The 14,859-nt window shown below is 40.3% G+C and overlaps 2 protein-coding genes across 3 annotated transcripts; both read right to left on the bottom strand.

The window, feature by feature from the left end:
* Positions 1–1,451: 1,451 nt before the first annotated feature.
* Positions 1,452–3,123, bottom strand: neurog1 (neurogenin 1). The gene is made up of 2 exons (XM_048231852.1): positions 2,929–3,123; positions 1,452–2,806 (listed from the first exon to the last, which is right to left on the bottom strand). Exons 1-2 carry the CDS (start codon positions 2,930–2,932, stop codon positions 2,145–2,147), a joined length of 666 nt encoding a protein of 221 aa, XP_048087809.1. The 5' UTR covers positions 2,933–3,123; the 3' UTR covers positions 1,452–2,144.
* A 6,871-nt stretch (positions 3,124–9,994) lies between these two features.
* Positions 9,995–13,341, bottom strand: LOC125286367 (polyadenylate-binding protein-interacting protein 2-like). 2 transcript variants are annotated; one of them, XM_048231401.1, is made up of 4 exons: positions 13,259–13,341; positions 12,044–12,188; positions 11,777–11,953; positions 9,995–10,854 (listed from the first exon to the last, which is right to left on the bottom strand). In XM_048231401.1, the coding sequence occupies exons 1-4, from the start codon at positions 13,327–13,329 to the stop codon at positions 10,798–10,800; spliced, it is 450 nt and encodes a 149-aa protein (XP_048087358.1). In that variant the 5' UTR covers positions 13,330–13,341; the 3' UTR covers positions 9,995–10,797. The 2 variants fall into 2 exon arrangements, with proteins under 2 accessions (XP_048087358.1, XP_048087359.1); XM_048231402.1 differs by lacking the exon at positions 13,259–13,341 and adding an exon at positions 13,105–13,243.
* Positions 13,342–14,859: the final 1,518 nt, after the last annotated feature.

The following is a 14,859-nucleotide window of genomic DNA, read 5'->3' as shown; positions in this document are numbered from 1 at the left end:
TTTCCTACTCCAAAGTTTAGAAAACAAGGGTAAAAAAAGTGAAAAACTTAATACACAAACAAAAAGGTATAAAATTGTCTGCTATGTTTTGGGGGGTTTACAAATAGGAAACTATGTAAGTTATTAACAAATTCAAATGTCCTTGTCTGGAATTGGAACATTATAATATGATTAAAAGCAATGTGTTACATTATATATATATATGAGTAAATTAGTGAATAAGTATTGTGTTGGGAGGACAAAAGGGCCACAACCACAGTAAAACTGGGAGCAACAATTCCCTCCCAACTTCACCCAACTGATGATGAGCCCCCTTTTAGTGAAGTAGTGGAGTGGCAGTAATTAGTTTGCAGGTGCGAGCGCAACACGTAGCCCAGTCTCGGCGTTCATGTTGGGAATTGCTTATGGTCCTGTGCTTACGAACAAAGGCATATATTCATACAGCATACACAGATTATTGTGACTCCCTGCAATGAATTGGCACTCATTAGCTTAGGACGCGCAACCAAAACAGGTGCATTAACGCACGCAACGTTAAGTGATGGTACATCAACGTCATGCTTTCAAGCTTCCTATATCTTTAACAATTACAGTAGGTCTACTTAAACTTAAGCAAACTATAAATGATGTCAAATTTAGTAGGCTATCTTAATGCGAATTCAATGGTATTACGTATTGGGATGATACTCAGAAGACATTGCACACATAATCGTCTTCTTTATTACGATATTGCACAGGGACATAGTTCTTGAAACGATGCAAGTCCCCCCCCCCTTACATTAGTTGGCATGTGCTCTCTCCAAGACTGGCAGCACCCCCATTATACTTTTCTATCCTCGACACGTGCAGATACAAGCGGCTTGGCCGGACCATGCAAGCACAACTCAATGGAGGATTTAACCTGAGTCTCTATAGAAATAAAATTATCATGGCCCACAAAGGCACAGAATGGAAGTTGTTTGAAGGATGAGATGAGGAAAAAACGACGCTACGGGTAGGGCTTTTGAAAATGCTTTGGGATATCTTGGGGAAAATAATGTTGCAGTGATGACGTTTTGCCAAGAAACAGCTTGCAACCACAGTTTTACCATTTCAAAGATAGGCCTATGAGGTTTCATCTATAAAACATCTAAATGCATAGTAATTAACGAGTCTGAAGCCATTTCAGGTTGTCTAATGGGTCCGTTCCTGATTGGATGCTCATCAGAGAACTGGACCAATTCATCCACCTGCCACACTCACCCCTCAACCGTTACTATCCCAAAGCGTCATGTCTGCTTTGTTTTCATCATGCGTGGATGAAAGAGTGACGCTCTCAGCAGTCCTGCATGACTGCTTTTAAGAGAGTATCGGGGATGTGTAGCCTAATTCAATTATGCCAAAAGAGGAAAAATATGGATAACCCCTTTATGAACACAATTGCTTTGCATTCATTCGACAGACACAAAATATTATTATAAACATTATAGTTTTATTTGTACAAAACTGTTTGCACCAAATGTATAATTTGAGGTAAATACATAATAGAATAAATCTCTTTATATACAATAAAAATACATTTCATATCAAAACCACATGTTGAATAAATAAAAATAAAAGTATGAAGTGAATGTAAAAACGAGTATCTATAGGACTGTCTAAAAGGTTAAGCAGGACTCAACAGCGTTCTTGGGGTCAACATACATAATGCATTAGACCAGATCCTTGTCTTTTGACGGCCTTTCAGTCTTTTGTCAGAGCGTTGAAACCGAATTTCCACGCTAGTTTTTCTGCATTATCACTCTACAAATTGTAAAATTGACTTTTCACCTCCGGCTGCAAACGAAAATCCGTCGTCCTCTTTTAAATTATAATTTATTTTAAATAGAGGCAGAGATCAAGATCTGTGGAGTGGACCTTGTATACGAGCTGCAAAAGTGCAAAGGCAGTGAAGTCTACAATACCAAAACAACAACAAAAAACCATAATAACAAAATGATGGTGAAAATATAAAAACACAAACCATATGAAAATACAGTCAAGGCAAACAGTGAATTCGCATCTTGTCTTAATCTGGGCTTTTTGCACTAAACAATCTCAAACATTCTCCTTTACTAGCCTATCAGACATTCTGCTACCGAGCATTGACGACGATGTCTATAAGTTTAGAAGATGTTGGGGACGAAGTTGCAGTAACTATAAACCACATCTGTTTGCAAATATCCATAGTCATCCATAGCTGCCGGGCTGCTTGGGTTGGAAGTGCAGTACGAGGGAGAAGACGAGGAGGACGCGCCTGATGACCAGGAGCAAGCATCGCTACCGGGGCTTGGGGCATCTGCCACGCAGGGTAGTGGTGGTAGAAGATGCGTGGAGTCCCTGGGCTTGGTCTGACGCTGGTCTGCAATCCGTATGGTCTCAGAGAGAGCCCAGATGTAGTTGTGGGCAAATCGCAAAGTCTCGATTTTGGTAAGTTTGGTGTCATCTGGGAAAGCGGGGAGGATGGTCCTCAGAGTGTCCAGAGCGTCGTTCAGGTTGTGCATTCTGTTTCTCTCGCGGTCGTTTGCCTTCACGCGCCGGTTCTTCTTGACCACATGCACAGTGGCTTCGTTCCTCGCCCGCCCCCTGCGCCTCTTCTTCAGATGTGGCCCAGCGTCCGCCTCCTGCATGGCAGCCGATGATGAGCCAACCGAGCATGCGGGGGATGTGGCTTGGGTGCTGCTGCGAGAGTCTTCATCGTCCGTGTGAGAGAACGAATAGTCACAGCTGGGGCTGTCGATGTCAGAGTAAACGCTCTCCATTGCTGTGCTTGCTTTGAATGTAGAATCTGGAAAAAAGTAGGAATAAGGAATTGTTAGATGCACATCCAATGCAGAACACAGGCAAAACACAAAGTGTTGGTTTAAAGTGAAGACTATCTCCAAATTTGTAATGGACTTTGAAACTTACCCATATGAAGTTTGGTGAGAAGAATGTTTTGAGGAGCTTAAGTCCGAAAGTGGTAGAAGTTGAGAGGTGTGAGGCACGCGTCAGTCTTGCTTTTGCTCTCTAGTCAGCTCGTGTGAGCCAGTGAGCTTGGCACACGACTGGCCTCAGATACCTTATATACCCTGTTGAAACAATGCGTGTACCCCCCTTGCCTGGGCATTTTGGGAAGGATGAATGAATAGCTTGCATCAGGTCTGCCCCGTGCCGCACGGCCATCCTATTTGCATAATTTATGCCCGTTGTTTGTCCTCCCTTCGAAGCGTGCCTGTAATCACGACTGACCAATCAGAGCGCTCGACTGCTGGCCAGCCACGCGAACAGTGCTGTTGCTATCTCCACTGCAAAGACCATGCCCACTTAAAGTTAAACCTCTGGAGGAAAATGAAAAGGGAGGGCCTCATGACTCACGCGTTTAGCCCCCAAGGCAAGGGCACACTCCACAAGTTCGGCAGGAATTATTTTCTTTCACAGCCAGGGTCTGGAAAACCTACATTGGCAAAAGACAACCTTTACTGCAGCCAGAGTCTGCAAATAACCGGTACAGCGTGTAGCGGTGGCACACCGTCTTTTTAGGGAAACACAATTGTCTTTTCGTTTTAAACGTAGACTAATAATAAGTTCGACTAATCCACAATATATAATTGTCTGTATATATAATTCGCTGTATATATAATTGTCTGCAGAGGAAGTCTTACAAAGAGAAACAAAAAAAATGTGATGTCAAGTGGGTTTGAAAATAAAAAAAAACTATCCATCCAAATTACCAACTCTTCATAAAGAGAATTTATATTCCAATTAAGAATGAAAACCTTTAAATAGCAAATGGGAAGATTTTAAATATAGATTTGTTACAAAAACTTCTGATGAGGTCTATTAAGATTCGTATCACGGGGTGCTCTGTTTTAAAATTGTACAGCGCCGTTAGGCGCATTTCTTTAGGTTTATTTAAAAGCAACTTTATGAGACAACCATACAATTGTCCATTAATTATTCCATTTATTCCATTTCTAGCATCTCGCCTCTCTTTTGAGAAATCTGGATGGGGGCACTATTTAGAAATAGTTTGGAGAGAGACCTGCAGAGCCTTTCTCTTTGCTGAATTATGTGTATAGCGGGACAGTCATTTATAAATAATTACACAATGTTTAAAGTCTTCAGGCATGTATAATATATCAAAGCGATTATAAGGTGAATTGTTCCATTGTACGCTTCTCCCCTCTCTTCTTTTCAGTCCTATACGCCTTGTCCCCCTTCCAAATTCTGCACCTCTGAGCTTTTGTCACTCATTTTTTTCGGCCTGCGACACTCCAATGGCATTATTCTTATTCAAATACCCCCAGCGTGAACAAAAACACCCCTGTTCAGTGCATGTTTATATTTTGCTTAGACTACTTAGGGAAGACGAAATCATATAAACTAACCTAAAACATTTTCAGCGTTGCTTTACTTTTGCGAAAATAAATTAATCAGCACACAGAAAATGAATGGATGTAAACGCTATAGTTATTTTCGTCGGTTGCATACCCGGATACTTCCTTGGCGAAAATGAATTTTGTGGCCCTTTTAGCACAGTGTGTTTTCGGAAACACAGTCCTGACGGGTAGGAGGAGATCAATTTTATTATTACAACACCAACCTGTCAGTAATAACATCAAAGACTAGAAACAGCTTGGATGCCCATTTTGCTTTTTACTGACGGCATTAGTAACCCGTCTAGGCGACACGCTTATTGCTCTTATAAAGTGATAAAATGTAACAGTTTTACCATATAACTTATTTCCTTGTTTCTGCAAGAAACCTACAGACTTGATTCTTTAGGGGAAAGTCTCGAAAGGGGGTTTGAAGAATGGGTCTGGATGAAGCTTTTCTTGCGCACACTCCAGAGAGGTTTCCAAGGAGATCCCCTGACAGGATTAGGCATAAGGGCTGGAGATGGGATTGCATTTCAATAGCACAAACACGTGAGAAAACACAACAACACAATCGAATCTGGAGGGTCCAGTCTCATCCACGAGACCACATTCACACTGAGATGACCAACGACATATCATTATTTTGGAATGAAAGCGTGCGCAATGGTCTTGTTGAACAGCATTGCTGCATTTAGGGACGCGGCTTGCTCTAGAGACAATCCACACCAATGTAACTCATTTTATTTGTATTGCATTTTATTTGTATATGCGCCACAAATAGGCTATAACATGCATTTGCATGACAGGTGTTAAACTCGCTCGGAAAACCTTGGACAGCACACTTTTTAACAGAGCCGTATCCCACCATTGAGAATTGTGAATGGGACGTGTAAGGATTGATTCTATTCTGTGGGGGTACATTCAGCAATTTATTTCATATCTATTTATACAATTTGAATTAAATTCAATTTTGCAGTTTGCACAGCATTAATCCCTGGGTATTAACGCGATTACTTTTCGCAAAAGATCTTTGAGTCAGAAAGTCTAATAGGAGTTTTCAGATGGTAATCCGTAGAATAATCCTTTCCCTTGGCGCAGAGGCAGGACCGCGGCCAGCGGACCTTTTCTACTGGTTAAAAAAGGGCAGAATAGGACCATTACTTTTGAATGGTAATTAATTCCTTGCTCCAGTGCTTCAATTGTACCAGGTTACTTTTCCCTATATCCCAAAGCTCTACTTCTTCATATGGACATTAAAACAGAAAAAGGGGAAATATTTTACAAAATATCAGGGCCTCTGTGCAGTAATTATGTTATGTAGGCTATATCTGTATATGTGTGTGTGTGTGTGTGTGTGTGTGTTTGCATGTGTGTGTGTGTGTGTGTGTGTGTGTGTGTGTGATTAAGTCTGTGCATTGGTCATTCCAATTTTTTTTTATTACATTTCAAAATGACACAATCAATTCGAGGTATCGCCTGATTTGTATTTTTAAATGCAATTTAGGTTACTTTTCAAAACATGTCCCATGGTTGTGAAGTCATGGAATCTCATTAAAGCCCAGCAGAATGCTAATTTTATGTCTTCATTGTTAGCTAGTCACAAAATGTACCAGTTCGTGAACCTGGCACTATCAATCAGATGTCCAGGCCCAAAAGCAAACCCGGGGCGAGCCATTCACTTGTCTTCATGTATTTGTACAAGTGCATAATTTACCTCTAGTTTACCCTACATTAGTGCTTACAATGAAACTTGTGTCTCTAAAGACTTTATAATTCAAAGTAACCAGGGTAACTATTTGGTAAAACGTGAAGAAGCTTTGCCAATGTTATCCTATCGTTAAAAGAAAACAAATGTTCAACAATCCTTTAACGCTGACAAATGGTCACTACACTGACCTCACCAATCTCATTCAGTGGAACATCCGGACTACAGACAGCAAATCTGTCCTCTATCTAGTCCATTATTGTCAGTGATTTTGTTTTGTCTTTTATCTTATTAGATGTCCTTGTCAGCATGATGGAAATAATGATTCTTCTGTTTTGCCTCTCCAATTTGTCCTCTTTTTCAGCATTTCATCCAATTGTTTCTTTCCTTTTTGGCCACTGTACTTGTTACTGAACTATCCTCACTGGATGGCATGTGGTCACCTCGGCCGTCTCTGGTCATTATTTCCAGTAATCAACTTTGTAAAAAAACAAACGGAGTGATTTCCATCAGTTGTCTTTCTGATCTCCGGCTTGTGGCACTCGATGCCCACATCTGAATGTGGGCGCAGGTAATGGCATCACTGGTTGGAGACGCTCAAATGAGCCATATGGTTTGGAGTGCAATAACTTGAAGCCAGCACCCACAATGGAGTAATTGAGAAGGGGAAGGGGTCTGAGCTTGACTCGACAAAGCTGCAAAAGCAACTCCCTCTTTCACTCTAATGAAGCTGTTGTCTGAGAGACTGGGGTGGGGTGCGGTGGGGTGGGGGGCCGGTGGTGGACGTGATTTGTCATACAATCTGAATCTTTAGGAGGGCAGGAGAAAGACCTCCTCCCCATATGTCCTCTTATTTTGCATCTGAAAGCTCTGGGAGGAGAATCGGGGGGCAGAGAAGGATGTAGGTAGCAACCAAGACAGTTCGGACACCAGAGCTCTCTCCTTAGTTTCCGTCAGTTGTGGGCAATTTTAACACCAACACAGGACATTTTTCCATTTGTGTTTAAGGTCAGTGAGAACAGTTTTAAAATAAATACAAATACAAACACTTTTATGTACAATCCTGTTTGCAAGAGACACAAGAAACTGCAGTTTAGGAAAATAGGATTACCTCGTTAATGCTGGTTGATAGTAATTGATTCTCAAAAATAAAAAAAAATCTGATGTGAAGGTTACACTGCCTAAACACATAATTTTAAAAAGGAACATGTCAAAAGAACCTGTCACTTTTTTGTTGGTTCAAATTATGCAAAAATTGCTGGAGTGCTTTACAAATTGCCTCTGTCATACCATCACACTGTTGTCCTCAAGTGTTTATTATTCTTTAAAAAAAACAAGACCCCCATGTTAGATTAGAACAATCAAAGGTCCAAAGCAGTCCTGTTTGATGGAATGCCACAAACAAAAGGAGCTTGGAAACAAAAACACTGCTCTTGCATTAGGTGTCCATAGTGAAGGAGCTAGACCACCAAGCAAAGAAGGACTTCTGACTAGCTTGGCAAATGCAATTATGTAATAACAAAGGCAGCAATAGTTTCAGAAGTGTGGACCTACTCTACTACAGTGCGGCTCCAATAACGTCCACACAGGGAGCAGGTGTAAACTACTGCAACCGAGTGGCACTTAATCTCGGAGAGGGCTTTGAGGTTTGGGCTTCTCAGTGAGGTGATCCGCATTGAGTGGAGAAGTTCTTTCATCCGCAAGAGGCTTCAGATAGATGTGTTGGCTGTGAGGCCCTCATCGAGATTGGCTTGCAGTGAAGCTGTATGTTGTAGTAGTTGCCAGTGTTGTAGCTTGTAGCATAGTATTGAAATGATACGGAGGCATAAGTATGTATAAGTATATATACTCTTTTGATCCCTTGAGGAAAATTTGGTCTCTGCATTTATCCCAATCAGTGAATTAGTGAAACACACACAGTGAGGTGAAGCACACACTAATCCCAGCGCAGTGAGCTGCCTGCATCAACAGCGGCGCTCTGGGAGCAGTGAGGGGTTAAGTGCTCAAGGGCACTTCAGCTGTGCCTACTGGTCGGGGTTCGAACCGGCAACCCTCCGGTTACAGGTCCGAAGTGCTAACCAGTAGGCCACGGCTGCCCCATAAATAACACTTCACAGTTGCTGCCCCATAATAACACTTCACAGTTGCTGCCCCATAATAACACTTCACAGTTGCTGCCCCATAATAACACTTCACAGTTGCTGCCCCATAATAACACTTCACAGTTGCTGCCCCATAATAACACTTCACAGTTGCTGCCCCATAATAACACTTCACAGTTGCTGCCCCATAATAACACTTCACAGTTGCTGCCCCATAATAACACTTCACAGTTGCTGCCCCATAATAACACTTCACAGTTGCTGCCCCATAATAACACTTCACAGTTGCTGCCCCATAATAACACTTCACAGTTGCTGCCCCATAATAACACTTCACAGTTGCTGCCCCATAATAACACTTCACAGTTGCTGCCCCATAATAACACTTCACAGTTGCTGCCCCATAATAACACTTCACAGTTGCTGCCCCATAATAACACTTCACAGTTGCTGCCCCATAATAACACTTCACAGTTGCTGCCCCATAATAACACGGCTGCCCCATAAATAACACTTCACAGTTGCTGCCCCATAATAACACTTCACAGTTCTGAAAGAAAATGCCTTAAAAATCTTTTTTCCAACTGCAGTTATCTGTGAGGTTGTGGATAATTATCAGTTTGTGCTTTCAATATTTGTGGCATGTTATTGCTTAAGATCATCGTAAATATGATATAAACATGAAGATAAAGTCTTTATCTAGGGACATTTCTATTGCATTCTAGTTGCATTAACTTGTATCAAGTCAAGGTGAACTCATCCATTTGTGATGACCTTTAAATGAGTATAGTTCTGAAATAGTGGGACATGCTAGTCGGTAGTCCTAGTCCGTTGTGATACAAGCATTCCAATGAGCATCCAAAATGCCAAACAATGCTCTGTCTCTGATTGAACTGGGAGGACATCAGGGGCCAGGGTTATATCTCGCCTCTGTCTACAATACACAAGGGCCGTGAACTTGTGACTGCAGGGACATCTGCATGTATTTTCTCATTGTTCCGTTCTTCTTTTTGATATCAAGGTTAATGATATGAGCGCCCAGCTCTGCACAAGAATGCAGCACAGGCTAAATGAGGAAGTCCCTGAGGACGTTCCTCATGTTGGATAACTCTTTTTGTTGGGAACACCCTCAACCAACCCAAAATATTCGTGGACATCTGCCCAGGCTCATCAATATGCATAGACTCAGTCTGGGGGTATCTGACCTGCCTAAGCAACAATAGAGTAGCAGTCTGATCTATGGCAGACCACTGCTCCTGTCTTTATGTCCCAGTCAAAGAACAGCCTCTGAAAACTGTCCTTTTCAGCACAAACTTGTAGGACCTCTTTTCATCAAGAATCACTAGGACCCACAGACGTTCTCTTCACCCAAATGGTCGATTCATTTGCCATTGTTCCTTCCTTTCACAAGACATAGATTTAGTGCACAAGACCCTATGGGGCGCAGCAAAATGACATGAAGCAAAATGGTAGCTTGATGTAATAATTCCACCTGCCAAAAATTGACACTGCAGTAGTTTTCTTTTCTGGAGAGCACAGAGTACCCATATGTTTTTATGTATTTTTTTTGCTATTTATTGTAAACAAATGATAAAGTATTTCTTCCTGTCTTTTCTTGTTTGTTGTTAATATGACTGGAGGATACAAAGTTTACCCTGACAAGAAATTAGATTGGTTAACATCGCCACCTAGTGGATAACAAGAATACAACAACCTCAGTTTTTCAGGGCTTGCTCTAAGTTCAGATTTGATTTTCTCTATTTGGATACATAAATACAGTAATAAATTAGAGATGCGACACATTATAGTTCAAAAGGACCACAAATATTTATTTATAGATGTATTAAAAATATACATATTTTTCAAGCATTTAAATATACTACATGGCAGTGTCAAATGCTCAGTTGGAACACAGAATAACAATTTAACAAATGTCAAACGTCACAAAACCACAGAAAAAAACTGTAAACTGTAAAGCAATAACCAGAACAAACTATAAAAGTAAAGATGGGAGATTATCAAAAAAGAAACAGTAGCAAAGCATACTTGCTTAACAGTAGCTTTAAGGTATCATTTTTATGGCATGTTATAAATGGCACAAAATTATAACCAACATATCTTAGCTAGTGATAGTTTCATGCCTCAATATTTCACTCAAGAATAACTACTGTTTTTAAGGACTGTTGCATTATATATGGGTAACATCAGAACAAAATATACTCCTGTGCTCAGAACAAAATAGATATGGGGATAGTCTTTCACATATACTAACTACTTCAGGAATATACACAATTACTCCTTCAAATTTGTGTTATAATTGTGTTATAAATGTTATAATTTCTTTTCATATCTGAAAAAATTTCAATGCTTAAGATGGGCAAATACATAGTACTGATGTAATACTATGTAAAAAAATAATCGGAGTTCATAATGTGGCCTCCATTTTATTTGTGATCAGCAGCTAAAGAAGAATAAAGCATCATGAAGGCTGTGTAATAGTATTTGCCTAGCATGCAAACTATCTGGAAAACTTTGGCAAAGCTATAAGTGCAACTGGTGACAGACACTAGGTCTCATAATGAGATGGGTTACATTCATCACAGGTCTGAAATCAGTACTTCATCCCAGGAACAAATTCTTTTGCATTGGGATTCAAATTGCTGTTTACCTGAAAAATAGAGGAACACAAAAAAAAAGTTTTTAACATTTCTAAAGCAATAATTCAGCCTAATAGCATCAGTAAGAAGCTGTTAAATACCAACTGCTCAAATTACACTCGGACAAACAACATGGCATAATTTAAAGTACTATTGGAGCAGTGATACATGTTTCTGACATCCAGCTACTAAGTTAGCCATATTTTGCTATGTTAATCTGACCGTTCAGCACTGCTTGGACAATATGCCGAGGACACAGAACTGTTCACTTAGTTGAGAACAGAGAATTTTCGTTTAGAATAGCTACAAGTATGTATGTACACTAGAATAGCAAGAATAATAGAATAGCTGCCTACTAGTAAACCACACTAGTATAACATGAAGAATAGCTACTAGTATACCATGCCACTCTAGTACAATATGGTGAATAGCTACTAGTATATCATACCAAACTAGTATAACATGAAGAATAGCTGATAGTATACCAATACACACTATAACATGAAGAATAGCTTCTAGTATACCACACTAGTATAACATGAAGAATAGCTTCTAGTATACCACACTAGTATAACATGAAGAATAGCTACTAGTATACCATGCCACTCTAGTACAATATGGTGAATAGCTACTAGCATACCATACCAAACTAGTATAACATGAAGAATAGCTGATAGTATACCAATACACACTATAACATGAAGAATAGCTTCTAGTATACCACACTAGTATAACATGAAGAATAGCTGATAGTATACCAATACACACTATAACATGAAGAATAGCTTCTAGTATACCACACTAGTATAACATGAATAGCTACTAGTATACCACACTAGTATAACATGGAGAATAGCTACTAGTATACCACACCAGTATAACATGGAAAATAACTACACACACAAGTACACCACACTTGAAGAGCTGACTTACAACAATGTCATTTAACATGCATCCATCACCAATGACCAGTGCACTGAGTTGGTCCTGCAGTTGACTGAAGGGTTGAGGTAGATCACGTGCTGGTATGAACCACTCATGTTCTTCCTCCTCCAGCATCTCCTGGAAGCATCTCTCAATGAACTCTTCTTCCCACAACTCCTCTTCAATCTGATAAAAATCACACATATACCATTACTAAGGCTGGCGGCCAAAAGGAACCACAAATACCTGAGATGGTGAAACAATGGCAGCACACACCTGTCTATTGAATTCTTCTTCATTCTCCATCCACATGTACTCAGCAAAGGGATCCTCTTCACTGTTCAGCTGGCCATTAAGGATGATATCGCTTGTCCTGAAGCTTTGGCTGTTGCTGCTACGGCCTGGGTCTTTCATTTTGACCCTATGAAAAGTAATAAGATATACTGAGCAAAAATAAACACAACATGGTAGTAAAATATCTAAGACCTTTTCTGTATTAGTGGACACTTGGCCTTTACATTCAGTTCATGGACATTCCTGCAGTCAGCATGTACAGCAAGCTCCCCCAAACTGTGACCTCAGTGGCACTGTGTTGTGTGAGAAGACTGCACATTTTAGTGCAGAGTGGCCGTACTGTGACCATCTGAGCAGTAATATCAGAGAGGGTGGAAGCGTAGCAAGGATCTTTGGTAATATTCATGGCATGATTTTTAATCAGCAATCTGCCACACAGTGCCCACCAACACAAGTTTGAAGAGAAATAGCTTATTACGCAATGAACAAAATGTTATATCTTTTAGTTCAGTTCATGAAAAAATTACATTTTTGTACAGTCTAATGTCAGAACTGTTAATATACTAACTTTATGTATAAGGCCTACAACTCTGCTGTCTATAGGCTATAATTTAAGCCATTTTTGTTTTGCAAGACCGGGGCTGAAGTGTAATTGTTTGCAAAACCGGACCGCATTTTACCTCAATCCAAACATGTTGGTTAACAAAGTTAAGAGATCTCCTGCGATGCATGATGAAAAAATTATATTTGTATGTTTTGAAAGGAATACCGCACACAAAGTAAGGACACTGACTAATGCAACCCGTCGACAGAAAAATCACAAAAGCAGTGAAAAGCGTCGACAAAATAGAGCCAGAAGATTGCCTAGTGCTATTACACAATCATGCTAACCCAACTAGAAGATTGACTGTGGCACACACACAATGGGCATTGTAATAATACCCAATATGTAATGCATGTAAACAATCTTTCAGAGTTTCTCTTAAAGATACCCTACTTCAAAATGTTAGAACCCAACCTAACTCAACTTACTAACCACTTACGTTAATATTTCCAGATATACTGTTTTGTTATTAGCACCACAATGGTGATCTTGCAAATCGCTTCAGTCCAGACAGAGAAGAACAAGGGCAGAGTAGCGTAGCTCAGTGTAATGGCGGGCGTTTGTCTCTGTTTACATTTTGAGGCTGAACCTACCTGGGCTGAACCAGAGGGGGCGAAACTCTTTGGCTGAAAGCTTTGGATTGATTGGTTAAATGACACGACATTCACAGTAATTTTGGAACGTGTGGAATCTCACAGCCCGTCTCGCGACATTTCACCAAAACACGCCCCCTTTTTCCGCCCCGGGTCCGGCCCAATTCTGGCCCGCAACCTGATGTCAAAATAATAGCCTAATGTAATTCGGCCCTTGCGGGTACTTTTTTTAATTGCGACAAACACTAACAGACAGACTGAGGAAGTCACTTGTCCCCAGGGCCATTGAACTGTTCAATTCTTCACTTAAGGCAGGGGTGGGCAACTAATTTCCCCAAGGGGCCACATGACAAACTGGGACTGTTGAGGAGGGCCGGACCCAAAATACCGAATTCAAGTCTGAACTTAATTCTGTCCAATTCTATTCTGTTCTTGTATAACATTAAGTAGGCTAAATCATATGGTTTTGTTTACTACTCGTAAGAACAGATGAAAATGTGAGGTAGACAAAGGAAAAACAGAAATAGGCTATTTAATCTATGTCCAATATTTAATCCTCATTCTCGAAAATTATTTTTTGACATTGACATTTTTTTCAGTTTTCAAAGACTGATATAAAAAAGTAGGCCTACTACAATATCTATATAGTTAGGCTAGGCCATGATGAAATGTGAAGGAGTCAGTACAACCATAGACCTGTGCCACCATTTCATCAACACTCAACAACATTTTATCATTAAATCATTATCATCATTAAATTAACTCTATGCAGAATTAGACTATGAAAATGTGAAGCAGACAATAGTAGGCTGTCATTAGTTAATCAACATGCACAAAGAAAACTAAAAAATGTAGGCTATGTTTTTGCTTTAACTTTATGCACAAAACTGTGATTGGTCAACTCGCCCTGTGTGTTGAGCCGGCTGCTTCAAGCAACCTGTGGGTAGTAGCATACTAGTTCTCTAACATAAGCTTTGCAAATAAAGTCATATTTTGACAATGATGGGGTTATCCGAATGTAAACTATCTATCTGCCATTAACACTTCGTATCGCCAACAAACAGCAGGAGTTCGTTCTGTCAACCTTTGCGGTGGTGAGCGACGCAGACATAAGAGACACAAAACTTTGAAAGGTTTACGCCGACTTAAAGGCAACTGCATAGTGTCGACGCAGAAGCATACATTCTCACCAGCACATCAGTGAGGGTGTTTACATCGTATGCATCCACGCACAAATGTATGGGCGTACAAATAGCAGTCGCTTTCAAAATAAAAGCAACGATATTGATTTGCGTGCATTATCTCTATGCTCAGGGAATGCCCACGGGCCGGATGTTGCCCATGTATGACTTAAGGGAAGAGGAGAGATATACTTCTCTGCATAGTCTGTCTGCCTCTTCACCCCCTCCATGTTTGAATAGGTACTGTATGATAGCCACTTTTTACCACTGTCTTTCTGCCTCACTGGTGCTATATTAGCCCTCCCTCCATGCCATAGCCGAACTGTGGCCACACTTATACCTTTTCTTAAAATAGTTATAGATATATATATATATAGATATATAGATATATAGACTCTATTCTTGCACTATTGGACTTAC

Source organism: Alosa alosa, chromosome 21, assembly GCF_017589495.1.
Source record: "Alosa alosa isolate M-15738 ecotype Scorff River chromosome 21, AALO_Geno_1.1, whole genome shotgun sequence".
Lineage (NCBI taxonomy): Eukaryota > Metazoa > Chordata > Actinopteri > Clupeiformes > Clupeidae > Alosa > Alosa alosa.
This window is presented reverse-complemented; position numbering and strand designations above follow the sequence as displayed.